Source organism: Leptonychotes weddellii, chromosome 4 (genome assembly GCF_054177405.1).
Source record: "Leptonychotes weddellii isolate Sample4059 chromosome 4, ASM5417740v2, whole genome shotgun sequence".
Taxonomy (NCBI): Eukaryota; Metazoa; Chordata; class Mammalia; order Carnivora; family Phocidae; genus Leptonychotes; species Leptonychotes weddellii.
Window position 1 is genome coordinate 52948553 of NC_138372.1, and position 17328 is coordinate 52965880.

The following is a 17328-nucleotide window of genomic DNA, read 5'->3' on the forward strand; positions in this document are numbered from 1 at the left end:
TATATAAAAAATTTTACTAGTATGTATCTGTAGTACACTGTGTATTATACCTGTGTAGCAAGTGCAGATTAAGCAACTTGAATTGAGCTTCTTTAATGAGAGAGTATAGGTATATATACTTATATTTGTGGGACTTAGCACTTTATATCAACTGTATTACTTTAGGAAGAATGCATTGCAGACAAAAAACCCAACCCTTTTTCAAGTTGAGCATTTCAGCAAAAGTATTTGCTTTAAAAAAAATGGATTTTTTTTTAAGTAACATGAAATGGATGTCTCCTGTGCAGGGGCTGGAGTCTACTGCATGGATACCTTTTGTAACAGAATTTGCCTAGCTACAATTTATTGTATTCATTTTGTTAAAGTAATAAAAGGTTTCCCTTGTCTATCTTCTTTGCCAAATGAAGAAAGAAAGTGAAAAAAACAAAAAATATATGAACCTAAGAATTACGTCAGCCAAAAAATGCTGTTCTGTTTCATAACGGAAACTATTATCAAAGTAAGATAGAGTGGCTTACTTCTACCGTTACAGTTTAATAAGATTTTCAAACATGTCTGTGTTACTCTTATGAACATTGCTATATGTTAGATTTTTTTCAAAGCTGAAAAGTACAGTTAAGATGGATTTATATAGGCAAATTGAGAAACTGTAGTAAAGAAAAATGGTATTTGTGCAAAATTTTTAAGCACATTTGTTTTAAAAATGTTATCAACTAAGAGCAAAGTGAATTTGCTTTGCAGACATTTCTAGGAAGTTTCTTTTTGTAAATTAACAGATTTAGATGTAACCTATTTTGAATTAGTATTATGTTTATCTTTCAGAATATTGCCAGATCAGTGGGAACTACTGTTTTATGGTAAAGTTATTTATTGAGAGAACATTTCACTTTTTAACACTGTCATTATTGATTGGCATTTTTGAACCTAACATATATTGCTTATTAATTGTTTTTTGAGTTGAATTTTTTACATTCTCGTATACTTACTATTCAAAGTTTTCTCTATGTTTGTCCCTCTATCAATAAATTGTTTTAAATGATTAAAATTGAGAACAAAATTATGTGGGACAGGGGCTCTCCATGTTTTAAATATTCAACTTTTCAAGTGTTTGTTACACGTCTTTTAGTTTCCTTTAAAAATTTCAGTTTGCAGTTTTCACATGTTTTCCATTCATGCTGTAACTACCAACTTTTAAAAGTAGTCAGTAGGGGCGCCTGGGTGGCTCAGTTGTTAAGCGTCTGCCTTTGGCTCGGGTCATGATCCCGGGGTCCTGGGATCGAGCCCCACATTGGGCTCCCTGCACAGCGGGAGGTCTGCTTCTTCCTCTCCCACTCCCCCTGCTTGTGTTCCCTCTCTTGCTGTGTCTCTGTCAAATAAATAAATAAAATCTTTAAAAAAAATAAAATAAAAGTATTCAGTAGGAAATATTCCATACTATTTCGTTGAAGGCAGTACATACTTTGCATTTTTATTCATAGTTTCATATGTGGCTTTGAATTGTACTTTGTTGTTAGTGAGTTGTGTGTGATAAGTTTTTCTGATGGAGAGAATGCGTTTTATTTTAGAATAGTTATTTGCATATGTTTTGTAAGTTCTCTGTGCTTCTTTTACTTTTTTTTTTTTTTTGAGATTTATTTATTTATTTGAGAGAGAGAGAGCACAATGGGGAGGGGCAGGGAGAGGGAGAGAGAATCTCACGCAGACTGTGCACTGAGTGGGGAACCCAACTTGAGCTGGATCTCATGACCCTGAGATCAGGACCTGAGCTGAAACCAAGAGTTGGAAGCTTAACCATTGGTGCCCCTCGTTTTTACTTTTGAGTCATAAAGCAGTGAGCTTGCTCTGGGTAGTTTAATATTTGATTCAAATGTTGGGTCTTACATTTTTCTGTGCTTTCAATACAAAAGAATTTCAGTCCACCAGTTTTGGGAAAATAATCATTTTCATTTTCCTCTTTTGAAAAGGCTTTTATGGGGTGCCTAGGTGGCACGGTCAGGTGAGCATCAAACTCTTGGTTTTGGCTCAGATCGTGATCTCAGGGTTGTGAGATCAAGCCCTGCGTGGGGCTCCATGTGGAGTCTGATTAAGACTCTCTCTCCCGGGTGCCAGGATGGCTCAGTCAGTTAAGTGTCTGCATTGGGCTTAGGTCATGATCCCGGGGTCCTGGAATGGAGCCCCCGTGTCAGGCTCCAGGCTCAGTGGGGAACCTGCTTCTCCCTCTTCCTCTGCCCCTCCCCCCAGCTCACTCGCTGTCTCTGCTCTCTCTCTCTCAAATAAATAAAATCTTAAAAAAAAAAAACCTCTCTTTCCCTCTCCCCCCATAAAATAAATAAATAAATCTTTTTTAAAATAAAATAAAACAAAACAAAATAAAATAAAATGGCTTCTACATGCTAGTGTTTTTCCTCTGAAGAAAAAGTGGAGGAACTAGTTAAAAAACATATTTTTGAACCCTAATTATTACTAGTTTTATTTTTTTAGTTTATTTTCTTTCCATTGAAGAGAAAAAAAACCTGAAATGGGTGGTTATAGAGCAGTCTTTCTATGTCATTAAATAAATGTTTATTGGCTTTTCTAAAATCAGCTGAGCATGTTTCCCATTATTCCCAGTGATTCCCACTCCTAACCTTTAAAAGCTGTTTTCTTGCTCATTTTTCCAAGATTAATGTTTCTCTGACTGAAAATATTAATTTTATAGGGTTTTGGAATTTGCCTGCTTTAAAGTAGTAAAGTAATACAAGAGAAAAATAGGGCACCAAACCCTAGAATGTACTTCATAATATCATCATTGTCTTTGTGTTAATACATACAAAACCACTATCAAATAAATCTGTTTAAAGATTGGTTTTAATTAAATCCACTGTTTTAAAATTTGACTTTATATCACTCCCTGCTGATAATTTTGTTCTATTGGATTTGGCTTACAACTTCATTTGCTCAATACTTCAAAAAGAGAGAGAAATCACATGATTATACATGGCAAATATTGTTCTATATGAACAAAGCTCCCCAGCTGTTTTAATAAGATAATATGATGATCACTGAGACTTTATTCTTAGTGTCAACTTAGATTGATAAGAGGAGAATATAAGAATAATTTGGTAGTTTGTTGACAATCAGAATCAATAGATTTTTACTTAAAAATTTGATACTTAAATTTCAAGGCAGAATATATTCACAATTGTAATCAAGATAAATGCTGGTTTAACTTTCAGAATAACTTCAAGACTGTCCACAGTTTTTTTCCACGTCAGTTTTTTTCCCCATCACTTAAAATATCACAGTTACATATACTTAATATGAAAGGTACCATCACTGGGATGGTGAAATACTAGTGAACATTTAAATATGTGGCCCCAGGGGCGCCTGGGTGGCTCAGTCGTTAAGCGTCTACCTTCGGCTCAGGTCATGATCCCAGGGTCCTGGGATCGAGCCCCACATCGGGCTCCCTGCTCGGCAGGAAGCCTGCTTCTCCCTCTCCTGCTTCTCCCTCTCCCACTCCCCCTGCTTGTGTTCCCTCTCTCGCTCTGTCTCTCTCTGTCAAATAAATAAATAAAATCTTTAAAAAAAAAAATATGTGGACCCACATGCAAATCTGTGAACCCAGCTTTAGATTTCTTCTCCAGCTTTGTTCTTCATCTTTCTAGAGATACATGTTTTGCTCTTGTCACTGAATTTATTCACTGTTAATGCAGCTTTACTTATTTTCCATTTTAGAGATTCTGACCTTTTTTGCTTTTAATTTATTTCCTAGAAAGTTACCTCTCTACCATCTCTTCCCTCCAAAATAATTATTTGATAAACATCTCCACGTGTTTTAGACTTCAACATGAGCTAATTCCAGCTCATAGTTTATAACTTCAGGTGATTGGGGTGGCATTTAGGAAAAAGCATTATGGTCTTTAGCTTCATCATTTGTCAGGAATTCAGATTGTCAAATGTACTTAGTAATATTTTCCTTTTTTTTTTTTCTGCGCTTTGGTCATTTGATGGTCTGTTGCTCTGACCCATGTCACAGTACTTTTAAGATTAATCAAGCATATGTGCAATTGCTTATGTCTTTTGAAAATAAGAATAATAATCTTGCTCTAAAAATGTAGAAAAGTAATTGAAGGCTTCCTAGAAAGATTTTTCCATGGAACATTTGTGGGTTTTTTGTTGTTTTGGGGGGGATTTTTTGTTTTTTTGTTTTAGAGAAAGAGAGAGAGAGAGAAGTGGGGGTGGGGGGGGGAGAGGGAGAGAGAGCAGCTTAATCAGGTTCCATGCCCAGTGGAGAGCCCAACATGGGCTCCATCTCACTACCCTGAGATCATGATCTGAGTCGAAATCAAGAGTTGGACACCTAAGTGACTGAGCCACCCAGGCACCCCATTAGATAAAATTTGCATTTTATCAAAAAAGGAATGTTTTGGGGGCACCTGTGGCTCAGATGGTTAAGCATGTGCCTTTGGCTCAGGTCATGATCTCTAGGTCCTGGGATCAAGCCCCACATCAGGCTCCCTGCTCAGTGGAGAGTCCACTGCTCCCTCTCCCTCTGCCCCTTCCCCTGCTTGTGCTCTCTCTCTTTCTCAAATGAATAAATAAAATCTTTTAAAAAAATAAGAAGGAATGTTTTGTATAGCCATCATCTGTCTGTGCATGTTATTGGTAAAGTCCTGCTTCAGGATCAAAGTGAATATGAAAATTTGAAATCTGTTGGTGTCATGTTTCAGTTGCAGCAGTCTCTTGAAGAAAGGGCATCTAATAATAAGTGTGCTTTGCATGTTGACTACCACTTAACAATTTACAAAGTATTTTCACGTTTGACAATAATTCTCTAAGGTAAGACATTGAAAAGGTAAGGAAGTTGAACACAGACTTTCCTGTAATGGTATATACCATTTTTTGAGTGCCTATATGCTGGACACTGTGCTAGGTACTTCATATCCATAATGTTTCTAATCTTAAAAACTCATACCTTTGTCCTCATTTTTCACATAAGGGAATTATAGGCATTTCACATAATGGCTAATTATAGGCAGCACCTATTATAGTGGATGAGAACATACATGCACAGAGGAGTAGAATGGGAGACTTGTACTTTTTTTACACTTATTGTTTGAATATTTAACATTTTGCATTTATTACTTTATAATTTTTAATATATGCCACAAAGCCTATGTTAAAATGTGAGATCTTAAGAAACTTTTCTCACTATGTATATTAGCTCTTCTAATTCATCTTTCACGTGAATGATGTCCAAGGCATAGTACCAGCCTAAAATAGAGTGATGGTGTAAAATGTAACCCAGTTGAGGTAACCATTCATTTTTCAAAATGAAAGACTTTTAATTTGTAGAGTAAGGATAATAATAGAAGTTAATATTCATCTTTTCTAAGCATTTGTGTTAGTATTTTCATCCTCATAACAACCTCGTGAGGTAAACATTACTATCATCCTCATTTTTCAGATGAGGAATTCAAAGAACAAAGTAATGAGCCAAAGGTCACAATTATTTTAATTGGTGGTAGAGCCCCTTTAGTTTGACTCTAGGCCTGCATTTATAATCACTGTAGCACCTTTTAAGCGTCCTGAGGATTAAAAGTCATTTTAAAAACATTCAGTTAATGTAGATCCTCTCATTACTGAGTTGAGTGCACTTTCCTTTTTACCAGTTTTATCAGACTTTAGAAATAAGAGAAAATTAATTTTATACCATAGGGAAAAAAGGTTCAAATGGCACAAATGTCTAATTCCTTGATTCGGGAAAACTAATGTTAAAATGCTTGAAACTGTTTACTTAAAGATACAACTCGGGGCGCCTGGGTGGCTCAGTCGTTAAGCAGCTGCCTTCGGCTCAGGTCATGATCCCAGGGTCCTGGGATCGAGCCCCGCATCGGGCTCCCCGCTCAGTGGGAAGCCTGCTTCTCCCTCTCCCACTCCCCCTGCTTGTGTTCCCTCTCTCGCTGTATCTCTCTCTGTCAAATAAATAAAATCTTTAAAAAAAAAAAAAAAGATACAACTCTACTGGATATATATATATATATTTTTTTTTTTTTTAATTGTGAAACAGTCCCTCAAATGGCCTTTTCTCAATTGAGACTCCAAAAGAATCTTATATAACATAGATAGTATTGAGTAGTCAGTATCTAGAGCTTCTCCATCCAAATATTTATTTTGACCCCATTCAATCCAAAAAGCCAAACAAATTTGTACAAATTGTGATTTTCCAAGTACTGCATATGCATTATAGCTGAGAATACTGTGCATGTGTATATATGCACTTTTTTACTCTGTGTTAATTTTCAAGGTGCTCACAGACCCTGTGTTGTCAATTTAAAAATATAGATTTTCCTGCTATTGGTAGACAATATAAATTAGACAATACAAAACTAGTATCTGGAAATAAATTTAAGTAGATTTTTTTTTTTCTGTCCTAGTGTGTGTGTCCATCTACCCATCTGTCTTATCAGTCCCCCAATGCCAACTCATCCTTTAGCCTCTTCCCTTCATTTAGATAGAGAAAATAGATATTAATATTTATAGAGGTGTCTAATTTATAGAATTAGAAATAGAATAGAAATACAATTATCTAATTTGTAGAATTAAAAATTCAAATTAGAATAGATCTGCAGATAAGTTTTTTTAAAGTTGAGGATTTGTAAGCCGCAGTTTATTTCCTAGTCTTTCTTACTGCTTTCTATAGCCATAGAGGAAAAAATGCATAGCCAAATACTTTGAGAGTTTGTCTCAACCAGATTTCCTTATAAATCTGATAAATGCATTCCTGTCTTCATTCAGCAAGCCTTTGCTGAGTTTATTATGTGAGTGAGGCATTTGTTAAGTTTTTAGCACACTGATGATAGTAAGTTTTATCAAATACTGTCTTTGTACTAGTATATTGGCAGGCATCAGGAAACACAAAGACTAATACATTGCCTTCCCTGTCCTCAAAAAAGTGTATTTGCAAGCGAGGAATTGCTGCTTAACAACTAATTTGATTAAAGTCCTGTTGCTTTGCAGATTTGCAAAATTGTGTCAGTTAGGGGAACTCATTTCTTCTATTAGTACGCACAAAGGTGGCTAACAATAACAGAGGTGACTTGATTTATCCAGCTGGGAACATGGTATCCAGTGGGTAGAGTGATTATACATATCTGTACCTATTCTATCTTTTAATTGAAGAATTTCCAACTAAATATATGAGATCTTTTTTTTTCTTTTGCATTGGAATATCTTTATTACAAGTATTCTTTTTTCCCCAACCTTATTCGGATATAAATGACGTACAGCCCTAAGTTTAAGGTGTACAGCATAATGAATTGACCTACATATATTGTAAATTATCACAATAAGTTTAGTTAATATCCATCATCTCATATAGATAAAAAGGAAAAAATATATTTTTCCTTGTGATGAAAACTCTAAGGATTTACTCTCTTAACTTTCATATATATCATATGGCTGTGTTAGATTTATTGTCATGGTGTTGTGCATTGCATCTTCAGTACTTATAACTCAAGTTTGTACCTTTTGACCACCTTACCACCTTCCTCCAATTCCCCCTCCCCTCACCCCTGTATCTAGTAACCACAGATCTGATCTGTGCATTAACCCTTGGTGAGACTGGTAATATTTATCATTCAAACATAGCTGGAAGCCTTCCCAATCCACTTCCAAAGATAAGCTATGACCCTTCCCTTTGCATATTTCTTTCACTTCACTTTCCACATGATACTGACAGGATCTCCTTGTAAGTCTCTCTCTGAAATATAAACTGGAAAGCATTCATTCAATAAAGAATGGTCTTACAACTTTTCTTGAAAGTTTCAAACTTATTCTTACCCTCAAGAACTTTTAAATTTGCTATTTCCTCTGTTTGGATTACTCTTCCTCCAGAAATTCAAATGGCTTGCTTCCTCCTTTTGTTAAAGTCTCAGCTCAGTAACCCATTCTCTCCTATCTTTTATCCTGGTTTATTTTCATGACAGCACGTTACTCCTGTACATGGTTGTGTGTGTTTATTGAAAGTTTGCCATACTGAAGTTATAGGAGATCAGGAACATTGCCTATCTTTTTCTGCTGTATTCCTGGAACATAACAGGTACATAATATTTGAAGGAATCTGCAAGTTTTTTAACAACCTCTTATGACACTGAGGTTAGAGTAAAGACAAGTATGACACCCATCTCCAGATTCTGTATTTCTTATAGTTATGTTTAATCAGGAGCCTAAACAAATCTGAAGTTATTTAAAACTACTGTAGATTGGATATACTTGTTATTTGCTTTGATATATTTGTCTTTAGTCATTTCTATGGGCACCAGACAGTAATAAGTCAAGGTAGTTAATTATTTAATCTATTTATTAGACCTACTAAGATCTTCAAAATTGTGATTCAGTTCCTGACTGAAGTAGATTCTTAGACATGAAGTGAAATTTCTTCAAATCACACTTAATAAATGACAGGGTAGTATTTTAAGCCACTCTCCTGGCTCTAAGTCTAGTATTTTTTCCACTTGCTAGATGACTTGAAAGTAAAATATTCAACAATTCTTCTTATTAAATAAGACTCTTTTTTTGCCACATTATTTCTCCAGTTGGAGGCACCATCTATTGGCATTTCAATAAGTTATACATAAACTGGCTCCTGATGATTTAAAAGATTTTCTCTTATCACAGAACTCTCTTTCTTGGTTTGACTATTTTAACTATGAAATAATGTCAAATATATGTAGAATAACATAAAAGATTTCTTTGTATCCACTAATAAAGAATAAAAAGATGCTAACATTAAAAAAAAAAAAAGAATGAACCCTGCTTTTGTGTTGTCTTTTTGTTGTAGAACATTGTAGCATATTTGGCACATGGTAGGCACTTCTAGTAGGTGTGGAACTTGTCAAATGAAAAAGAAAACAAAAAACAATTTAGTAATGAGTTTGATGTCCTTTATTACAGGGAAAACAATCCTTGGATTAGGGGATTACAGTGCCTCACGAGCAGTTGAACACTCTTCCCAAAAGATTTCAGGCAAGAGCATGTTTTAGAGAACATTAAGAAAGGCAACACAGAAATAGGGCATGATTGGCCAGGAGATTGAGGGATTTCCTTAAAAAGCTAGCAGTCCAGGGCTCCTGGATGGCTCAGTCAGTTATATGTCTGCCTTCAGCTCAGGTCATGATCCCAGAGTCCTGGGATCAGCCCCGCATGGGGCTCCCTGCTCAGTGGCAAGTCTGCTTCTCTCTCTCCCACCTGCCCTGCCCTGCCCTGCCCTGCTCTCACTCTCCCTCACTCTCTCTCTCTCTGTCAAATAAATAAGTAATCTTAAAAAAAAATAAAACTAGCAGGTCCTGTTCTCTAGGTAAGATAAGTTAACTAAAGCTGAGTTAGAGGATTGTGATTAATGTATGTTAAGTTTCTTGATAGGTGTTTCCCATAAGTGCAGACTGATTTAGATTTGTGACATGGGTCAGGCCACTAGGGCAGCCTCCCATTTTATGGGTCCTGATACAAATTAACTTTATCAAATTAAGAATCTGTAATTAGCAGTTACATGTGTTTGATTCAAAATAAGAAGATAAATTATCTGACATTTATTATATTCACAGATAAACATTAATGAATGACGTGCCATTTGTTGTAATTTGTAATTTTCCTGAGGCTTACATTCAACCAGCCTATCCCTTGTTTTTATAAGAACTAGCAGAAGTGACTTAGCTAGTAAGTAAACCGAGCTAATTGCCTCCATATCCAGTCTCAATAACTTTGTGTTCTAATCTCTCACAAATCACACTCTTGACTTCATTATTCCATAGATGTATTTACCAACAAAAAGGCCTCAGGTTTTAGCCTCCAAAGATATTCAGGGGCATGTAAAATATTTAACAATTGTCTTAGAATAAATAGCTCTGTCATTAAGGCCTATTTATTCATGTGTTTAACACATTTATTGGACATTTACTGTGTGACAGACATTGCACTAAACTGACCCAGAAAACTCAACCACTTTGGGAGGGGATACATGTCAATATAACAAGTAGAGTATGTGTATTTTCTGTTGTTGAGCAGAGAAGAAAGAGGAAGCCCTAACTCTGCTTGCAGAAGTTGTGGCAGTGAGGGCAGGCCCCAGAGGATGGTAGTTAGATAAAATGAAGGAGGTCATTAATAATTTGTATAACGGCACAGTGAAATTAAAGATTTTGTCATGTTTGGAAAACTGCAAGTCTGTGGATAACATTGGATGAAAATGGGAGAGTAGTTAAATGAGGTTGAAAAATTAAGACAGTCTTTTTTTATGGTCAAAACTTCAAAATTATTTTAAGCAAGAATATGCATGTAAATCAAGTTTTTCTTTCTTTTTTTTAAGATTCTATCCATTTATTTGTCAGAGCGAGAGAGCTCAAGCAGAGGGAGCAGCAGAGGTAGAGGGAGAAGCAGGCTCCCCACTGAGCAGGGAGCCGGATGCGGGGCTCGATCTCCGGACCCTGAGATCATGACCCCAGCCGAGGCAGACGCCCAACCGACAGAGCCACCCAGTCGCCCCAGTCAAGTTTTTCTGTAGGAATTTCAGATCATATACTTGAATATATTTAGGTACTATAAAGTGTGCTTTTAAAAAGTCAGCTTGTGAAATAAAATTTGCTTATTAAGCACTAGTAAGTATAACATTAAAATAAATATTTTTTCAAGGTTTTAGTGACAAAGCAGATTGGTTAAAAATTTAATGGTACCGGGGCACCTGGGTGGCTCAGTCTGTTAAGCGTCTGCCTTCACCTCAGGAAATGATCTCGGGGTCCTGGAATTGAGCGCCACAGCAGGGAGCCTGCTTCTCCCTCTGCCTGCTGCTCCCCAAGCTTGTACTCTCTGTCAAATAAATAAAATCTTTAAAAAAAAATTAATATTACCAAATGTGTGTATAGTAAAGATTTATAAAATTTTATAGTGATGAGGAAAATTTTGGTTGCTACGGTGGAAATTTCCTTAGTAATAACTGGACAGAAATGGAGATGATCTTGTGTGAAGATATACGTATTGGGGGCATTTCTAATAATAGTTGCTAAAGTGTTAAGTTTTTTGCAGAGGATTGAATGCTTGTTTTTTAAAAAGTTAATGCCTTCCACTTCTTCAAAAAAAAGGGGGGGGGATGAAAAAGGGTAACGACTTCCATTAGACCTCGGTGCCTCTCGCGTTTCTCCGGCTGCGGGCGAGGCTGGCTGGGCCTGCGCGGGGCGGAGCCCACGGTGACGCGCCCGTATGCCGCAAGGCATTGTGGGGAGCTCGGGCCCGCGAGTGAGGTGGTTGGAAGCGAGGTGGGGGCGGCCGTTTGTTTTCTCGTGGTCTCGAACTCGCGCGTTCTCATCTCCCCCCGCAACCCCCTCCCGACAAGCGGCGGGGTGGAGGAACGGCGGCGGTGGCAGCAGCGGCTGTAGCATCGGACACCCTCCTGTCTACTCCGGCGAATCGGTTCCTCTTCCCCCTCCCTCTCACTGTTTGTTGTGTGTTTGATGTGTTAAAGCAGGAGCGAGAACGCGAGCAGCGCCATGAGCAACACTACCGTCGTCCCCAGTACTGCGGGCCCGGGCCCCAGCGGCGGGCCCGGTGGCGGCGGCGGCGGTGGCGGAGGCGGCGGCACCGAGGTAATCCAGGTGACTAATGTCTCCCCGAGCGCTAGCTCTGAGCAGATGCGGACCCTCTTCGGTTTCCTAGGCAAGATCGACGAACTGCGCCTCTTCCCGCCAGAGTGAGTATCGTCCACCATCACCGTTTTTACTGACTCCTCCCCATTCCGGGCCTAACCTACACCATTTCCTAGGCCCTTGTCGACGCTTCTCTGGACCAGGTTGCTTTTAGTTGAGGCCAGCTGTTGCATTTACTTACGAAAGAAACTACTTTTTAGGCTTAATGCGAAGAAGCAGGGCCAGGGTTTTGCGTATTAAAGAGACACAGGCTTTTAAAATCTTGGGATTTGGTGGGTTTTTTTCTTAAATTGTGACAACGTGGTCGTTTTTTTGAGCACTTAGAGCAAGGCAAACTGCACATTCTGTGTTTTGTATATAGTTTAATCACTTTTTTAAAAACAAATGTTTGAGTTCTTTGAAAAGTAACAATTCATTCTTACGTTAATTTGATAACTTGGTTTGTTGTCAGTTAATTGTAAGTATTGCCGTTGACTGATTCTGGCCCAGTGAAGATAATTCAGAGTTAATACTCTTTGACAGATGATTAATTCAGTGAGCCTGAATACTTAATTTTTATAATGACAAAAATGGGTTATCGCTGAACGTAAGGTTTTCTTTTGTTTAAATAACGTACACATTTATATTTTCACAGTTCTTATGGAATGTTAAATTTTTGAATTTAGAGTGTATGGCTTTTTGTTTTTATTCTGTTGTCTCACATTCTTACTGAAAAAGTATTAAATGAGTGGATTAATTGCAAAGAAAAAATAAAGCTTTGAAGTAAGATGTGATAAATATTAGAACAAACATTTGAAATAATAAAACAGTGGTGTCCTCTTTGTGAAGAGTGAAAATTCAGGTGTTACTATAAGTAAACACTGAGTACCCAGTATACATTGAGAGTTTTATGATGTCACTTAAGTACTAAATGGGAAATTGGAATTCTCAAGGAATCCACTGTTCTGGTGGCTGTAGTAAATCATTAATCTAAATGCATTTTTACTCTAAGAAAAAAAATTAATAGAAGTTGATGGTAAAATGCAATATTAACTATTTCCCATACCTCATCACTTTCTACTTAGAATGCTTTTAGATGATGATTAATGTTTTCAAATGGGTGTGGTGTCTTTAATTTTTAGGGGAATATACATGCAGCGAAAGATTTCTGTTACTGATTTTCACGAAGTGTAGAATTCTGGAAACAAACATTTTTGTTATTTTGAATGGAAACTTGACTGCTTTTCATAATGAAGGACAAATAGCTTTCATAGTATGAACATACAAAAATAATTTTGCTGTTACTCCATTTTCTCACCACATGCCCTTTATTAAGTTGTTCGTGAAATTAGCAAACAGCAAAAAGGCAGAAAATGAGAGTGATGCATGTGATCATTATAATCATGTTATTATTCAAAGTACCTGACTTACTGGATTGATTTATGAAATAATTCTTTCCAGCCCAGCAAGTTAAGAATTTTGTTATAGTTGCTGACTTTAAAATGTTTTATTTTGAAGATGCTCTTTTTATGATGCATTTATAAAAAGATGACAGAGGTATAGGCTGTTTACTGGTTCCTCTTTTACTTAATGAATGATCAATATCTTAGGGTCATGATGGACCAGAGTCTGGCTTTTTTGCTTTGTTGTCAAAGGAGTACTATCATAACGGGAATAACTGATGTGCATCAGATAACATGGTCTGGGGTGCTGTGCATTAAAAGGACTCTTTTCCCTGTATTAGGACGAAGAGATAAAAAATGGCACATCTTTGCTCTTTGACTTCTTCATATATGTTCCCACATATAGGTAATTTCTCATCTGAAACTATACAAGGTTACAATTTAGTAGACACTAATATTACCTTCTTGGCCTTCTAGATTTGAATAGGATGGATGTAGCGTCCTACTTTTGTTCATTTAATGTTGTTTTTTTTTAAATGTAAGTTTCAATTGCTAATCCGACCTGCATAATTTGGAACTACTTTGGACAATTTCTTTAAGATTACTACCATTCTTCAGGAGCAGCTTGCAAGGGATCATGTGCTATGAAGTCCTAACTAGTACTCCAAAAAGGTTCATCATTCTAAAAATCTACTTTTTTACTCCTAGAATAAGATTGAATGGTTCAGAATATATAAAATTCTAACTATTGTAAACATGTTTGCCGCTTGATTTTTTTTATGGGGTATTTGTATTTTTTTTCCCCAAAGGCATTCATATTCACCTAGAACTCTTTTCACCTTGATATATGCCTATGACTTGCTTGCTTACTTTTGATACTCAGTTGTCACCTAATCAGAGAAACCTTCCCTGATCATCCTGTGTGAAAATAAAACACCCCTGCTCCCTTCCCTGTTCAATTTAACTACTTTGTTTTTCTCTAAGTTTAGCTTCTCTCTCTTTTAGAATATGTGGCTCCTTGGGTCAGCAACATCACCTATAGAGCATTTTTTAAAGTGCATATATGACAGCCTTAACCCACACCTACTGAAATGCTTTCAGTTATAAATGCCTATGGGAGGGTGGTGCAGTGGTGATCCTAGGATCTGGGATTATGCCAAACGTTTCATTGTCAACCTCCTCAAGAAGGTTTCTCCCTTTGTTTCATTACAGAATCCCTCTCTCTCTTGGTTCTTTTAAGCCAGAAATTGCCGGCCCATAATTGCACCCAGTGATCATACTGTTTCACAAGAAATATTCTAACCCTCTCTTCGGTATGACAGCCCTTAGAGCTATTTGAAAGCATCTCTCGGTGTTCTCATTTATTCCCTCTCTTTTAAAGGAAAATTATTAACTTTAATTCTAGTTGTCCCTAAAATGCATTTTGAAAATTCAACATTGATTGTCTGGTATATGCTAGATGCTTTCCTTTTTTATTTTAAACCTGTTCTATGAACAAGTGAACTGAAATTCACATAGGTTCTTTTGCACTTCCAAATCACTCTACCAGTGTCAGAATTAGTATTTCAACCCCAGTGTTGTGATTCTCGTTTACTACTTGATGAAGGATTTCCTTGGTTTATAAGGAACTTATGAATGGAATCATTCTTTTACAGTAATAAATCTTCTTTAAATGTTTGGTGTTAGTGTATTTCAGAATGGAGAATATAACTGGAGTGTTTATTGGGTAATGATCCCAGGGAAGCATATGTCAAAGTTACGCATTAAATGAAGGTTCACATCAATTACTTAAATAACTTAGGTAATTATTTCAGTGACCAAAAATAGATTATTTTTTATAGTAACCAAATCATTGAAAGTTAATTAGTCACAAACTGACATTGAACTCCTTTGCTCATCCAACTGAAAAACAAAAATAAAACTATAATTTTCTTTCACAGCAAAAAAAAAAAATACATTAAATTACTAAGGAAAAGTTTGCAGACATTCTAACAAAAACTATATTATTAGAAAAAAACTAAAAGTATGGTATGCATCACAAATTTGAGTATTATTCTTACACAGGGCCATGCTAATCTTCTCTGTATCATTCCAGTTTTAATATATGTGCTGTGGAAGTGAGCACCAAAAATACTTATACGTTATACTTTAATGATGATAAGTATAAGTAGCTATAGTTGGTAAGGTTATCTTTAAAATATTACATGCAACGTTTCACTGTATTTCTTTATAACTGAGTAAGAACACAGTGACGGAGAGGGCATATTAGGTGAACAGAGTCACATTTTCAGGTGAACATTGCCTTTGTTTATAAGCTCAAAATTCTCTATCAGAAATGGTTAACACAGTATTTAGGTGGGAGTTGAAAAAGTGTCGTGGTCTGACCCAGAAGTTCTCATACTTTAGTTCTCATACTTTAGTTGGCATAAATATCAAGTGTGGGTTTTAGGAATCAAAGCCCTCTTATAAAGGGATTCTCAAATTCATTGGGCTTGATGGAAAACAGAAATCTGACTTTTCCATGTGCATCCCAGAAGATTGGGAAACAACCCTTAGAGGACATTTTAATTTAAAAAATTGGAAAAATACTGCCACTCTTCACCTAAAGACAAAAGCATCATACAGGGCTCACTCTTTCCTATCTTGCTTCTCATTATCTGCCCTACCTCATCTGTATTAATTCTTAAAGGTAAAGAATAAAAAACAGTTAAATTTTTAGAAGTGGTACTTGCACAGAATTCTAAGGTATGAAAATTTCAGGCATTAGTCTGAAAGTGAAATTAACATGCTATCTTATTAGCGTGTGTCTTCTGTTAATAAATTGAGAACATAAAAGAATGTGACTGTGGGCCCAAATGGTAATGGTTTTAAATAAGTTTGAAGTTGGGAGAAATGAATTATTTGCCCTTCTGAGTTGTCATACGGTGACTCTCTTTTCCATGGTATATAATTATTTATGTTTTTATCTCCCCACCACTTACAGGTTTGATATAAGCAAGTAATAGCTGCAAGTAATAGCTATGATGTAGGTGGATAGAAAAAATATGAATCATTTTAATTGCCAAATTAATGGAAATACACTGAGAATGTACACAGTATTTCCTAATTTTATTTTAAAAAGAACTGTTTTCATTGTATTGATAGTCTTTAAGAACTTAATATTAGAGTCATTTTCTTTAGTCAAATAACAGTAGTGTCAAAGAAATGGTAGAGATCACTTTTTTAGAAATTTAAATGTCTAGGGGCACCTGGGTGGCTCAGTCGTTGAGTGTCTGCCTTCAGCTCAGGTCATGATCCCAGTCATGATCCCAGAGTCCTGGGACTGAGCACCACTTTGGGCTCCCTGCTCAGCGGGAAGCCGGCTTCTCCCTCACCCACTCCCCCGCTTGTGTTCCCTCTCTCGCAGTCTTCTCTCTCTCTCTCTCTCTCTCTGTCAAATAAATAAAATCTTAAAAAAAAAAAAAAAAGGAATTTAAATGTCTATTACTTCCCAAACCATTATGTTAGGTGTTAAAAATGAAGGATAGCATCATTTAAAGAGCTTTTTAAATTTTGTGGTAAAAATGTGGCTATGTAAGAAAAGGGATACAAAGTGCTATAGCTTTAGTTCTAAACCGCTGAAATGGCATTCTTTCTGCTATATGGGTGCAACATTGTTAAATTTTAGACCAGTAGTGGTTCACATTAAAAAAACACTGTATCCACATTAAAAAAAAACACTGTATCCTTTCAAAAACATTTGGCAGTAAGGTTCCTTAACAAGATGGCTTAAATTCCATTTGGATAGACAGTATTGTCAACTTCGCTTTGAACCTAGATTATTTGGATCTGTGCTTAGTATATGGGCAGTGTCTTTCAGGAAACATTATTAAAAGTTCTAATGGGTTTGAGTTCTTGGGCTATATAGTAGCTTCATGTTAGTGCTCAAATTATGAGGAAAATTTTCTTTGCAACAACAAACTTATTTCTGAAATACCAGTGTAGCCAAATCTGATGTAATTACATTTTTATGTATACATGAAAATCTGATTTATTAGAAGAGTTAGCAGTAAGCCCTATTCTAAAGCCAGCCAAATTTATTATAGGATTTACCTTTTCATTATTGAATCTTAAGATGCAATTGGTTTATTATAATAAAGCAGTTATTCTTTATCCTGGTTGCATATTAAAATGGCCACAGAATTAAAATAAAGAGGAGGTGTTCAGTACATTAAAGATCTTGGTTTAATTGATGTGGAGTAGAGAGTCTGGGTGTCGTGTCGTCGTCCTGT

At 36.3% G+C, this 17328-nt stretch overlaps 1 protein-coding gene and 1 non-coding gene across 10 annotated transcripts in view; one reads left to right on the plus strand and one right to left on the minus strand.

Moving 5' to 3' along the window:
* The window catches only part of SRSF11 (serine and arginine rich splicing factor 11), a 43190-nt gene that overhangs the window by 2189 nt on the left and 23673 nt on the right, over nucleotides 1–17328 (plus strand). For 7 of the 9 annotated variants that reach the window (XM_081818627.1, XM_081818625.1, XM_081818629.1 and 4 more), the window contains exon 2: nucleotides 11495–11719. In XM_081818627.1, coding sequence (XP_081674753.1) covers nucleotides 11520–11719 — 200 coding nt within the window. In that variant the 5' untranslated portion in view covers nucleotides 11495–11519. Of the gene's footprint in view, nucleotides 1–11269; nucleotides 11289–11494; nucleotides 11720–17328 lie in introns of those variants that run through there. The other 2 variants (XM_081818630.1, XM_081818626.1) reach the window with 2 other exon arrangements.
* On the minus strand, nucleotides 15077–15182 carry LOC115944988 (U6 spliceosomal RNA). The gene has a single exon (XR_004079474.1). It is a non-coding gene; the product is annotated as a U6 spliceosomal RNA (small nuclear RNA).